Source organism: Panthera leo, chromosome Y (genome assembly GCF_018350215.1).
Source record: "Panthera leo isolate Ple1 chromosome Y, P.leo_Ple1_pat1.1, whole genome shotgun sequence".
Taxonomy (NCBI): Eukaryota; Metazoa; Chordata; class Mammalia; order Carnivora; family Felidae; genus Panthera; species Panthera leo.
The window spans coordinates 7,474,102-7,488,954 of record NC_056697.1 but is presented as its reverse complement, the minus strand read 5'-3'; the positions used below and the strand labels follow the sequence as shown (position 1 = coordinate 7,488,954).

Genomic DNA, 14,853 nt, shown 5'->3' with positions numbered 1-14,853 from the left:
GCCTTGCTGACTGTTTTTGATTCAGTGCTTGTTTGGTTCTTATAAATTTTTGACGCTGGAAATAGTTATTTCACAATAAAACGATTTTTAAGCTTCTTAATTTGACATCTTGCTTAAATCACTCCCCAGTTTAACATTTTTTAACATAACATTTTTTAAATGAAATGTAAAGGTCAGAAAATATTATACTGATTTTATTCAGTAATTAAATAATTGTTTACTGGAGGTTTTAAAATTTTAGGCTCCCGTATCAAATTTAGCATTTGGTGTATACCAGTGTATTCTTCTTATAACAGTTTCCTATTACTTAGCATTTCCTGTGTATCTTGAATAATTTTTTTTGTTTTTACATGTAGAACTCATTTCTATCTCTAATCTGTTTTCTATTTTTGGTTTTGGTTTGTTTTTTTCCTAAAAGTTGGCTTTTTAGTCTTAAGGTAAGACTTAAAGATTTTGTGCATTTGTTTATACATTTGATTTTTATATTTACACAACCTTTAAGTTTATTTTACATTCTTACATATAAGAATTTTTTAGTTAGGTACACAACCTTTGCCTGATTCCTGTTCACCAGATATTTGGGACATGAATAAATAACAACTGTGCCATTCTGTACTCTGTAGCTGCAACCTGTGCTGATTTTGACTCAGGGATACAAAGAACAAAATACTATAGAAGAAATCTTCTGTCTCCCTAAATAGTAAATGACTATATGTTACAGATAGTTTTAGTTCTTTTGAAAAATAATTTTGTGTGATTATTTTATTGCGCTTGTTCTAATTTATATGAAATCTATATTTCAGGTATAACTTCTAAGATTTTTATTACAGGGAAAAATTAACTCCCAGCATTAACTGTGTTGCAGGGTTGGCTAGTGGATCTCATCAATAAATTTGGCACTTTAAATGGTTTCCAGATTTTGCATGATCGTTTTATTAATGGATCAGCATTAAGCGTTCAAATAATTGCAGCCCTTATTAAGTAAGTTATATTTTAAATTTAATATTTAGGGGGTACCTGGCTGGCTTAGTCATTTTAGTGTTGAACTCTTGATCTCGCTCTGGTCATGATCTTACAGTCGTGAGATAGAGCCCAAGTGGAGATCTGCGCTGACAGTGCAGAGCCTGCTTGGGATTTTCTGTCTCTTTCTCCCTCCTCCTCTTCCCCTCCCCATTTGTGCTTTCTGTCTCAAAATAAATAAACATTAACAATTTTTAAAAACAATAGACTTAATTTTGTTACCTTGAAAATCATGAAATGTTACTTTTCTAGTCTGCTTTCTTATGTTAAATTGCTAATGTGATGTTTAAAACTTTGGAAATTCCGTTTTGGTAAAATAGAGATATTAACAGAAATTTTGTCTTTTTCTTTTTTTAGACCATTTGGACAATGCTATGAGTTTCTTAGTCAACATACAGTGAAGAAATACTTTATTCCAGTTATAGAAATAGTTCCACAGTTTTTAGAAAATTTAACTGACGAAGAACTGAAAAAAGAAGCAAAGAATGAAACAAAAAATGATGCCCTTTCCATGATTATTAAATCTCTGAAGAATTTAGCTTCAAGGATTCCAGGACAAGGAGAAACTGTAAAAAATTTAGAAATTTTTAGGTTGAAAATGATACTCAGGTAAGATACTTCCATCTTTAAATATTTTCCTGACTTTTTTTTTTTACACTTAATCAAAGTTTCTCTTGCAGATTGTTGCAGATTTCTTCTTTTAATGGAAAGATGAATGCATTGAATGAAATTAACAAAGTGATATCTAGTGTATCATATTATACTCATCGTCACGGAAATCCTGAAGAGGAAGAGTGGCTGACAGCTGAACGAATGGCAGTAAGCCCCTTTGATTCTTTTATGAATAAGAATCTGCTTAAGGAAAACTGGATTGGCACCAATTAGTGTTAGAAGCAATATAACAAAAATAATTCTGAAATTGGGAGATTGATATATAACTATTCTAAAACTGTTCTTATAATGGTAATAGCAAACAATCTGTTACTTAGAAATTTATAGGTTAACTTATTGTGTCTTTGGTAAGTTTATCATTGTTGCAAATAGTTGCTCATGATGCAGTTATAATTCAGTGGGTTGGCTGAAATAACATACAGTTAAGGTGATCATTAGAGGGGATAGGTAGATCTGGAATCTAGTGAATGAATTGGCATGGTAACTTGCCAGTTCAGTTTTGAAGTTCTAAAGTGGTGATTATAATTAAAGCAGTAAAATCTGAATTAATGTTTTATCATGATTTTTAAAACTTATTTTTTAAAATTGTTTACATCTATAATTTTAACATTGAAACAGTATACCAGAGGTACTTCTATATATTTTGGTGTTAAAATGAATAGTAGTAGGCCTTGTAAGTTACTTGCTTGGTAACATATTTTGAGTGTATATGTTTGCCAGTACTGGGAATATATCTGTGAAGAATGATCTCCACCTTAAAGGAGTCTTTGGTTTAATAGTGAAAATGATCAAAATGTGGTAAAAGGTCTTTGAGGACTCTTTGTTATTGTCAAATGGTATGCAACCTAGACCCAGGTGTTCTGACATAGTGTTAGGAGTCAGGTATCAACTATACAATGTGTCTGCTCTATGAAATGCCAGCATAATAACTACTTAATTCACTAGTTGTGAATTATTACAAGTCCTTGAAAGGTACAGAATAGGAGAGTGTTAAGAAACTTTTGAAGCACTTTGTCATCACTGTGGCATTTCTAATGATTTTTCTCCCACCAAAAATATGACACTAATTATTCTTCACAGATAGTGTAAGAAATGTGCTATGGTACATTTTAATGGGGCCATTCCTGAATGTGGAAAAAAAAATTCAGTACAACTATGTTTAATAGTAATTTTCATTAAAAACAACAATAAGCACATTACATTTGTGATTTATAAGTTTTAAATTTAGTGTATATGTGAGCATTTGCGTGCAAATTTGGATTCTAATACTGTAATATTGAATAGTTCTGAACTAAAATATTTAAACACATTACATTAGTATGTTATGATTTGTAAACATAAACACGATTTAGGCTTCTAATTAATGTTAGGCTTCTAACATTAATTAACAATAATGTTAATTCAGAATCTGAACTAGTTTTTTTTTTCCCTCCGGATTTTGAGGTGTAATTGATACATATATCTATATAAATTTAAGTATACAGCATAACCAAGGATTGTGGACATTGACCCCCAGCACAGTTGGAAATCCTTATATAACTTGAAACACCAAAAGCTTACCTACTGAAAGCCTTCTATTGACTAGAAGCCTTATTTATGACACAAGTCAATTGAGTATTTTATGTAAATAATACATATTCTTAAAATAAAGTTATCCAAAAAAAATTAAGAAAATCGTAAGGAGAAGAAAATATATTTATACAATAGTGTATTTATTTCAAAAATCCGTTTATAGGTGGACTCAACACATTTCAAACCTGTGTTGTCAATGATTAGTACAATAAATTTAGTTAACATGTATCTCTCATATAAGTTTTTTTTTTATTTTTATCCCATTGAGACCTTTAGAATGTACTGTCTGTATCACAGCAGCTTAACTATTGATGTCATGTACACTATATTCCCATTACTTATTTACCTTACAACTGGAAGTTTTTACCTTTTGGCCCTAAGTTGCCCACTCTAATTTTTAGTTCTGCTTTGAAACAAATTTTTGTATTACATTTAGGAGTGGATACAGCAGAACAATATCTTATCCATAGTCCTACGAGATAGTCTTCATCAGCCTCAGTATGTGGAAAAGCTAGAAAAGATTCTTCGTTTTGTGATTAAAGAAAAAGCTCTGACATTGCAGGATCTTGATAATATCTGGACAGCACAGGTAAGGAATTTAAGATGGTAGCTATTTGATAAGAAAGTGGGCTCCTGGGTGGCTCAGTTAAATGTCCAACTCTCTGGGCTCAGGTTATGATCCCCCAAGTCATAATTTCATGAGTTTGAGCCCTGTGTTGGGCTCTGTGCTGGCGGTGCAGAGCCTGCTTAGGATTCTCTTTCTCTCCTCTCTCTCTCTCTCTCTCTCTCTCTCTCTCTCTCTTTCTCTCTTTACCCCCCCCCACCCCGCTGCTGCTGTCTCTGTCTCTCTCTAAATAAATACCTTTAAAAATTAAAAAAAAGAAGATATTAAAAGTTAAATAATCATTGGTAGTAATTATATATTGTGATGTGAATTTGTATTACTTGACTTTTTGGAGTTTAACTGTAGTTTTCCAGGGTGACTGGGTGACTCAGTTGCTTAAGCATCTGACTCTTGATTTCAACTCAGGTCATGATCTCATGGTTTGTGAGTTCAAGCTCTATGTCTTGCAAGATTCTCTGTCTCCCTCTCTTTTCTGCTGCTCACAGGCACTTTCTCTCTCTTTCTGTCAAAATAAGTAAATAAACTTAACAAAACAAAACCTCCCTGATCTTGATCCCCTTTGTTAATGGTATAGATCATAAATTTTACAATTGTATATATTATGTACTTACAAGAATAAATTTGATTTTCAAATCAATAGTAAATTTGTTTTTTCTTGCAAATTGTGTGAGGAAACAAATGTTACAGGAATATATTATTTATTTTTTGCATGAATAAACTGGGGAGTGTTATTAACGTCTAGATTACAAAGTCCTGCCCAGTCTACCCTTTTTTAAAGAGAAACTAACAAAATACTGTCTTCCGTCATTGAGCACTTCAGTCCTCTGTTTTGAGATGATTCGCTATTTTGACATATTTCCTCTTCATTTTTTTTGAAAATACCTGTAATAAATTTTCATTTGAATTCTGGAAGTGCATTATCATTAATACCAAGAAATTGAGTATAAAATGAATGTAACTGGCCCCTCTTCAGCATTTAAAATATTACCATAACCTCGGGGCGCCTGGGTGGCTTAGTTGGTTGAGCAGCCAACTTCAACTCAGGTCATGATCCTGTGGTTCACAGGTTTGAGCCCCGGGTCAGGCTCTGTGTGGACAACTCAGAGCCTGGAATCTGCTTCAGGTTCTGTGTTTCTGTCTGTCTCTCTCTGCCTCTCCCCTGCTCATGCTCTCTCTCTCTGTCTCTCAAAAATAAATAAAAACGGGGGCGCCTGGGTGGCTCAGTCGGTTAAGTGTCCGACTTCAGCTCAGGTCATGATCTCACAGTCCGTGAGTTCAAGCCCTGCATCGGGCTCTGTGCTGACAGCTCAGAGCCTGGAGCCTGTTTCGGATTCTGTGTCTCCCTCTCTCTCTGACCCTCCCCTGTTCATGCTCTGACTCTCTCTGTCTCAAAAATAAATAAATGTTAAAAAAAAAAATTTTTTTTTAATGTTTAATAAATAAATAAATAAATAAATAAATAAATAAATAAATAAATAAATAAATAAAAATGTATCTCAAAAAAAGGGGGGGGGGTTTTCCCCCCAAGTAAAAAAAAGAATTCTCCATAACCTCAGATGAACCATGTGGGAATATTTTATTAATGCAAGTAGACTCAGTAAAGCTACTTAGTTCACATCTTTATTTAAACCTAACTCTACTGCTGATTCTTTATGTTTTACTTTTATGTATTTCATATTTGTTTTTCAACAGGCAGGGAAACATGAAGCTATTGTGAAGAATGTACATGATCTGCTGGCAAAATTGGCTTGGGATTTTTCTCCTGAACAACTTGATCATCTTTTTGATTGCTTTAAGGTAGTAATTCAAGTAGTAAAATAGTACCACTTCATTTTAAGTAAACTTGAATTAATTAGATATATTTGAGTTTACCCAATCAACATTACTTACTAACAAATTTCACCAAACAATCTTTCATGAAGAAAAATTGGTCTTTGTTTCATATTCTGGTCAGAATTTAACAGTAGTTTTTATTGTATTTCTGATTTCCATTACAGAATAGTGCTCTTTTTTGCTCAGTTTATTTCAGTTTCTTTAACTTTCTCTGGCAACTTTTATTTTTGCTTTAAGTTAAATAAGGTGGAATTGCAGAGGAGTGTTATAATAAATAGACATTTTTAACAAATGTGAAGACTAAAATGATACACTAACTGCAAAGAGTTCTCTAGGATAACGTGTAAAGACCTAGAAGTGAGATTCAGAAAGAACTCCCAAGAATCTCTATTACCTGTCTTCATTTATCTAATGGGGCACTTTTTTGTGTTCATTCTCTGTGGTTGGTAAAGTTGGTTGGAGAATTTGTAGATCAGAAATAAAAAATTATATGTTATTATTTATAAATGAGTATTCAAGTAACCATAGGCATTAGAACCCCAGGATTTCTTGCTAAAAATAATTTGCATTGTTCCTGGCAACTTTAGTTGCTACAACCAATGAGAAAAAGCAGTTTGACATTATCTGTTATGTGTGTATTCTTGTGTCCCATGACACAACTGTTGTATTTCTGTAGTGTATCCTGGAGAAATACACTATACATACACCAGGATACATGTTCATTGGTGGAGCATGTGACTCTTAATCTCAGGATTGTGAGTTTCAGCCCTACATTGGGTGTAGAAAGTACTTAAATAAATAAAACCTTTAAAAAGGTAAAAATAAAATAAATAAAAGTTAAATTCTGAGATCACTTCTGAAATGGTGATATATCTATAAAAGCCATAATGACAGAAAGATGGAGGGGTATCAGTTTTTCCTCTTTTTAATTCTAATATTCTCAAGATTCTATAACTATAATCATAATAAAAATTCCGTCATCTTTTCATACTCCTTTAGCTTACCAGGTGTTTGCTGAATACCTGTTGTTCAGTTAAAGGCATTGTATTTTAAGATGTAGTATGGTATAATTTATTGTGTCTTGAAAGGCCTTTTACTAAAAAGCGAAATGTCTTACTAAAACCACTGAAAGAAAGCATAAAGTGTAAGTGACTTAACATTTTTTTTAAAGGTTGTAACTGAATGATCCTGGCTTTCTCTAAATACTTATTCTTAGTTGTATTTCCTTGTGTTATTGCTCAATTGGTGGTCTATAAGTATTTCAGTTCCTTTTAAGTCTTCATCTACCAGAGCATTTGTACTAATATACATTCCTTACCAGCATTTTTTGTCAGAATTTTTCACATCTCATGAGTTTGAAATTGTTTTTGTGTTAGTGTTCTTTTTAGTCTTTTATGAGATTGAATTTTTTTTAAAAAAACAGGTTTTTGAACTATGTGTCTTCTTTTTGTGGTGACTGGTTACTCCTATCTTTTACCTGCTTATTTTCCCTATTTGATTTCTCCTCTTTTTTACTCATTCCTAAGTTTTTTGTACATCTGATTGCTCAGTCATTGCCTATAGGGACTAAAAATAATTTCTTACAGTTTTATTAGCACTTTGTTATTTTCCTGACTGTATAACTGGTTGATGTATTTTAATCCTCTTTGATTCTGCTCCCGTTGTCTACTTTGTTTTTGTCACATACATGGTTATAATCATTTTCCTAAATCATGAGCAGTTTTTGTATTCCTTTCATCATTTTCAGAGGGAATTTTGTAGCGTATAGAACAGTTTAGAAGGAAGCCTTCAATTTGTCTTCCTAGAAGTCCCATATTTGTTTGTCATTTTATCTTTTCCCATATTTATCATTCTAAGTTGTATAATTCCATTAACAGTTATTCTTTGCTCTAATTATTGGATATTTAGGTGGCTAACAGTTTCTTACATTCTAGTAACCACTGAATACAAGAGAATACATAGCACTTCCCCTCAATGTTGTATTAATGAGACTGTTAAGTGTCTGTCTGACTGTTGGTTTCACCTCAAGCTATGATCTCACGGTTCATTAGTTTGAGCCCCCACATCAGGGTCTATGCTAACAGTTTGGAGCCTTTTTGGGATTCTCTCTTTCCTTCCCTCTCTGCCGTTCCACCTCTTGCCCTCTCTGCCTAAGTCTCAAAGTAAATACACACATACATACATACATACATACATACATACATACATAAAACTTAAAAACAAAATTTAAAACTAAAGTTAGTAATTTTTTAGTACATTCAGTGTTGTGCAACCACTACTTTTATGAAGTTCCAAAACACCTTCATCACTTCAGTTATTTCTCTTCTTAACCCTTCCTTGCTGCACCCTAGAAATCAGCCTGCTTTCTGTCAAAGACATGTCTATTCTGGCAAAAGTTGTTTTGTTTTTTTTGTTTTTTTGTTTTAATTTTTTTAACGTTTATTTATTTTTGAGACAGACAGAGACAGAGCATGAACGGGGGAGGGGCAGAGAGAGAGGGAGACACAGAATCGGAAGCATGCTCCAGGCTCTGAGCCATCAGCCCAGAGCCCGACGCGGGGCTTGAAGTCATGGACCATGAGATCGTGACCTGAGCTGAAGTCAGATGCTTAACCGACTGAGCCACCCAGGCGCCCCTCTGGCAAAAGTTTTTAACTTTGTAAAGTCCAGTTATGTATTTACTCATTTTATTGATCACTTATGCATTGTTTCCTATTTTAGAAATCCTTGCCTAATTGACAATCTCAGAGGTTTTTATTTTTAATGTCTTCTTCCTAGTATAAATGCATACTTACAAGTACAGTTTAGGTGTAACCATATAAGTTCATACTTAGATCTACATTTCATTTTGTATTACTTTTTTGCAGTGTTGTGATGTAGAGTTCGAGTTCATTCTTTTTTATGATGTTTAGTTGTCCCAGCAACATTTGTCTAAAAGACTACTCTTGGGGTGCCTGTTTGGCTCAGTCGGTTGAACATCTGACTTCAGCCTAGATCATCATCTCACGGTTCATGAGTTTGAGCCCCACATTGGGCTCTGGGCTGGACAGCTGAGAGCCTGGAGCCTGCCTTAGATTCTGTGTCTTTGTCTCTGTCTGCCTCTCCCCTGTTCGTGCTCTGTCTCTTTGTCTCTCAAAATAAATAAACATTAAAGAAAATTATAAAAAGACTATTCTTGGGATGCTCAGGTGGCTCAGTCAGTTAAGTTCCTAACTCTTGATTTTGACTCAGATCATGATCTTACCGTTTGGGGGAATCAAGGCCCACGTGGCCAGGGGGACGGGGGCTAGGGGTCGCATGAGATTCTCTCCCTTTGTCTCTCTGCCCCTCCCCAGTACTTACCTGTGCATGGTCTCTTGCTCTCTCTCTATCCCCCTCCCTCAAAAATTGCACACATTATTAATAATTAATTAGTTCTTTTTATGCAGCTGTCCTGACATCATCTGGTCTGTTAATCTGTATGTGATTATGTCAGTACTACTTTGCATTGATTGCTATAACTTTTACAAATGATTTTCTAGTTAAGAAGTAGGAGTCCTTTGGGGAACCTGGGTGGCTCAGTCAGTTAAGCGTCCAGCTTCGGCTCAGGTCATTATCTCATGGTTTGTGAGTTCGAGCCCCACGTTGGGATATGTGCTGACAGCTCAGAGCCTGGAGCCTCTTCAGATTCTGTGTCTTTCTCTCTCTCTCTGTCCCTCCCCTGCTCATACTGTCTCTCCCTGTCTCTCAAAAATAAATAAACATTAAAAAAATCTTTTTTTAATAAAAAAGTTAAAAAAAGAAGTATGAGTCCTTCACTATTGCCTTTTAAGATTGCTTTGGATGTTTGAAGTCTTTTGACTCTGCTAACAAATTTTAGAATGTGATTGTCAATATCTGCAAAGAAGTGAGATTTTGATACGAGATTGTGGGGTATTTGTAGATTATATTATATTATTATCCCAACAGTATTAGTCTTTCAGTCCTTGAATCTGAAATATCCTTCAATTTATTTAGAGATGTCGTTCCATTTATTTAGGTACCCTTTAACTTCAGCAGTGGGGTTTTTTTTCCCCTTGTATTTATTGTATTTTTGGTAAATTTATACCAAAGTAGGGTGTGGTTTTTGATACTATTGTGAGTGTAACTGTTTTCTTTATTTGGGGGTTGTTCTTACCTAATATATAGTAAAACATACCTAATATATCTAACAATTTATTAATATTCATTTTGTATCCTAAAACTATTATATTTGTTACTTGTATGTATATTTTTTTTAATGGTATCCCATGTACAAGATCATATGATTTGCAGATAAAGATAGTTTTACTTCTTAATGTCATTACCCTTTTTTTTTTCCACTTCGCCTTAATGGCCCTGACTAAAACTTACAGCAAACTATTGAAGGATATGTTCAAAGTGGGTATTATCAGTCTTGAGTGGAAAACTTTGTTTCATCATTAATTATGATGTCAGTTGTTGGGTTTTTGTAGATGCCCTTTATTGGATTTAAGAAATTCCCTCCTTTTCCATATTTATTGAGTATTTTAGTTAAGAAAGGGTGTTGGACTTTGTCAGTTGCATTCACTGGGTCTATTCAGTGTTACAGACTTTTTGTTCTCTGTTGCATTGATTGATATTTCTATGTTCAGATAGTCTTCCACTTTAGGAATAAATTCCACTTATTGTGATGTATAATTACTTTATATATAATTCTTTAATTTGTACAAATTCTTTGTGTATTGCTGGATTTATTTGTATTTTGTTGACAGTATTTTTAGGCTTTTAAGAAGCTGCCAAACTGTTTTCCAGAGTGACTGTAATATTTCACATTCCCATCCACAGTTATGAATAATTCCTTCTTTTCATATCCTTCCCAGATTTTGGTGTATTTATTTATTTATTTTTAATTCTAAAGGTGTGCAGTGAACTTTCTTCATGGTTTCAGTTTATATTTGGGCTAATTGCTATGTTACACATCTTTCATGTGCATATTTGCCATGATACAGTGAAATGCCTGTTCATGCCTTTTGCTTATTTTCTAAGGGAGTTGTCTATTTTTTAATTATTCAATTTATAGAGTTCTATGTATTCCAGTTACTAGTTGTTTGTTAGATATGTGGTTCTGGTCTTTAGGTTGTGTTTTCATTCTGTTAATAGGACCTTTGGCCAACAAAGGTCTTAATTTTGATGAGTCTAGCTTATTTATTTCCTGTATGTGTCACTCTTTTGGTGTCAAAACTAAGAACTTGTTGCCTGTCTGTAGACCCCCAAAGAATGTTTCCTACATTCTTTTTTTGGGAAGTTTTATAATTTTGCAGTTAAGTATGATCCATTTTGAGCTAGCTTTGTTTAGTTGTGAGACATAGATTCCAGGGGTTTTTTACTTTTTGTTTTTGTTAGTGTGTATGCCCAGTTCTAGTACATTTTAGTGAAAGGCAGTCTTTTCGTCTTGCCCATTTTAGATTACTTTTCCACCTTTGTCAAATATCATTTAGACATGCTTGTTTCTTTAAGTAATCTCAACACCCAGTGTGATTATCAGTTACTCTGTAATGGGAGAATATTCAATCTTCTCAAACACAGAACTGTTTTAGTAATTGAACTCAAACCATGAGATGAAGAGTTGCAGGCTCTAGTAACTGAGCCAGCCAGGTCCCCCAGTTTGATGTATTTGTACAAATCTATTTCTGGGTTCTCAGTTTTGTTCCATTTGTCTCTTCCTTTGCCAGTTCTACCCAGTTCTGTACAATAATTGAATAGACGTAGCTAGAGCAGACATCCTTGTTTTAGGGAGAAAAATGCATCAATATTTCACTGTTAAGAATAACGTTAGCTGTATATTTTATATAGCTGCCCTTTTATCAGGATTGAAAGTTTCCCTCCATTCCTGTTTTTCTAATTATTTTTATGAATGGAAGTTGAATTCTTCAGTTGTTTTATATGATATTGATGTTACTATACCATTTATGTTCCTTACTTGTTAATGTGATATGTTAATAATTTTCAATTGAATCAGCATTACATCCTAGGATAAACTGTACTCGGTTATCTATTTTTTTAGTATTTTCCTGAATTTCATTTACTAATATTATGTTCAGTACTCTATATGTATTCATGAAGGATATATAGTCTGTAGTTTTCTTTATTTTTTGTATTTTCAGAGTGTTTCTTGTTTCATAAAGTAGATTTTGTGTGTTCTCCTTTTTTCTGGAAGAAATACACTATTGTTATTTCTTTAACACTTAATATTTTCTGTGTGTTTCATAATAGCCATGCTAAAGAATGGGAGTTAACTGTTTCATTGTAATTTTGGTTTGCATTTCCCTAATAATCAGTGATGTTGAGCATCTTTCCATGTGCTGTTGGATAATTTGTGTATCTTTAGAAAAATGTCTGTTTAGGGGTACCTGGATAGCTCTGTCTGTTGAGCCTTTGATTTCAGCTCAGGTAGGATCTCAAGAGTCCAGGTTTTCAGCTCTGCTCAAGATCTCAGAGTCCAGGTCGGAACCTGCTAATTTCTTGCTGTACCTCTCTCTGTCCCTCTACCCTACTTGCATGCGCACATACACTCCCTCTGAATCCCTCTCAAAAAGAAAGGGAGGGAGGGAAGAAGGTAAGGAAAAACATCTATTTAAGTCATTTGCCGATTTTTTAATTAAGTTTGTTTCATTTTTGAATTTTCGGATTTCTTAGTATATTTTGTAACTGATTTTAAAGTCAGCAGAGTTATTTGTAAACATTTTTTTCCTTGAGTTTAGATTATTCTATCCCATGAATACTGTTTGTTTTCTCAAATGAGACATGGTTTATTAAGTACTCTGTTAAGCCAAGCTGTTCGTTTGTATATCTGGCTGTGATGAATTGAATCTAGTTTATTGAAAGCCATGTAATTAAAACAGTGATGACTTAATATAAATGTATAAATTGTGATGTTTACAGAATTTAAATTTTCTTTTAGGCAAGTTGGACAAATGCAAGTAAAAAGCAGCGTGAAAAGCTACTGGAGCTGATTCGTCGTCTTGCAGAAGATGATAAAGATGGTGTGATGGCCCACAAAGTTTTGAACCTTCTTTGGAATCTGGCCCATAGTGATGATGTGCCTGTAGACATCATGGACTTAGCCCTCAGTGCCCACATAAAAATACTAGATTATAGTTGTTCCCAGGTATGAGAGTGCTTCCTTAACTCATTTTTTTCTTACATTTTGTCCTTCACTATTAGGATGACTTAGTTGTAGGGTAATTCCATTATTTTTGTTTTTAAAGTAATCTTGAAAAGTTGGCATTTCTTTGTTTTTTCCCACATTTTTTATATCATTTACTACATTTTTACTTCTTTACAAAAAAAGATTTGCCTAGGTAAAACAAGGCATTACAGTAGGACTGTAGTTGAGTATATGAAGATAAAATAGAGTCATAAAGTATCGTAAGCTAGAAAGGATACTTAGATTGTTTTGCTTAATAGAAGTTAATAAAACTAACAGAATTTCCTAAATAGACCTTTCTTTACAAGTAAATCACATCTTCCCTGTATTTAAACTCTATTTATGTTTACTGATTAGGAGTGTATATTTTTATATGAATATTATTTATATTCTTAAACGTGTTTCCAGATTTTTATCAGTGCCTTCCCATACTTCTAATACGTTGGTTAAGGATTAAAAAAAAAAAAAAAAAAAAGACTGGGCAGGGTTATTAGTTTGACTTTTAGGTTTTGGAAAGTATGTAATTGTGAAGGCTTAGAAGTATTAGCTATACTGATTACCTGAATCAAAAAAGTACCATCATACATACATAGAGAGCCCAGTGAATAAATTCAGAGGAGAGTAGCTTTACCTGGGTTAAACAAATGATGATGGACCAGTTAGTTGCAAATGTCCATATAAAACTGATTTTTAGTTCTGAAGAAGACACAAATTAAAATTTATCCAACTATTGTCCTTTACAAGTAGATTAAAAACATTGAGGTTTTTTTTTTTTTTTTAATTGTAGTTGCAGTAATACATTGGATCTGTAGAAGTAATCTGTAGAAGTTTCAGATTTATCAAAGGGGAGGGAAAAACCTAGTTCAGTTATTTGATTAAATGACAGTGTTATATTGTACTTGATCCTCACAAAGGAATAATTATTCTTTGCCCTGTCAACTGAAAGCATTTTTTTAGAGTCGTGACATTTTTAGTATTCATGTATCCACTTTGTTTCCATTTATTTATTTCCAGAGAGAGAGCATTGCATGAATGGGGTGATGGATGGGAATCCCAAATAGGCTCCATGCTGTCACTGCAGGGCCCAACACACAGTTCAATCCCACAAACCATGAGATGGTACATGACCTGACTCAAAGTCAAGAGTTGTACACTTGACCAACTGAGCCACCCAGACACCCCTCACATATAAATATTTTTAAAGCCTTGAAAATGTGCATAGAATTCAGCCCAGGAACATCACATGTAGAAATATTTTCCTAAGGAATAGTAATGAAAGCATGATATTTACAGACTAGACTTACCTCATTGTTTAAGTAATTCAAAGTGGAACCACTTAAATTCACAAATACACTTTACAGCATGTCATGCAGTCAGAAAAACTTTTAAGATGTCACAGAAATGGAGAATAATTAAAAGGTTTTCTGCTTTGTATTTGTCAAAATAATTTGAAGATAGAATTATATTGAATACTTGTCCATGTAACCATTAATTTTTTGTATGTGTATTTAAGGATCGAGACACACAGAAGATCCAGTGGATAGATCGCTTTATAGAAGAACTTCGTACAAATGACAAGTGGGTAATTCCTGCATTGAAACAAATAAGAGAAATTTGTAGTTTATTTGGTGAAGCACCTCAAAATTTGAGGTAAGATTTTTAATACAGAAAATTATCTAATTTTCACGTACATACTATGGTGAAGACAGCATACAAATAAAAGTAAATGTTAAAACTAGAGTGAGAAGACAAGAGGAGGGTTTGGAACAAAATGAGTAACCTTGATTTTATTCATTTCCTTTATGTTTTATGACACAGAATTGAAGTTAACTTGTGCAGTGTCATATTGCATTTAAGTATCAGTCAAGTTGTTGCTTTCGTGTCATAGTTCAGAATTGTCTAAGACTTCTAGCAGATCTACCACACATTTGTCTTAGCTAGAATT

General features: G+C 33.5%; 1 protein-coding gene across 4 annotated transcripts in view; it reads left to right on the top strand.

Moving 5' to 3' along the window:
- LOC122212687 (probable ubiquitin carboxyl-terminal hydrolase FAF-X) overlaps positions 1-14,853 on the top strand; it is a 160,413-nt gene that overhangs the window by 56,570 nt on the left and 88,990 nt on the right. For all 4 annotated transcript variants that reach the window (XM_042926655.1, XM_042926652.1, XM_042926654.1 and 1 more), the window contains exons 7-13: positions 866-981; positions 1,378-1,629; positions 1,701-1,839; positions 3,701-3,853; positions 5,582-5,686; positions 12,663-12,869; positions 14,422-14,558. In XM_042926655.1, coding sequence (XP_042782589.1) covers positions 866-981; positions 1,378-1,629; positions 1,701-1,839; positions 3,701-3,853; positions 5,582-5,686; positions 12,663-12,869; positions 14,422-14,558 — 1,109 coding nt within the window. The remainder of the gene's footprint in view (positions 1-865; positions 982-1,377; positions 1,630-1,700; positions 1,840-3,700; positions 3,854-5,581; positions 5,687-12,662; positions 12,870-14,421; positions 14,559-14,853) is intronic.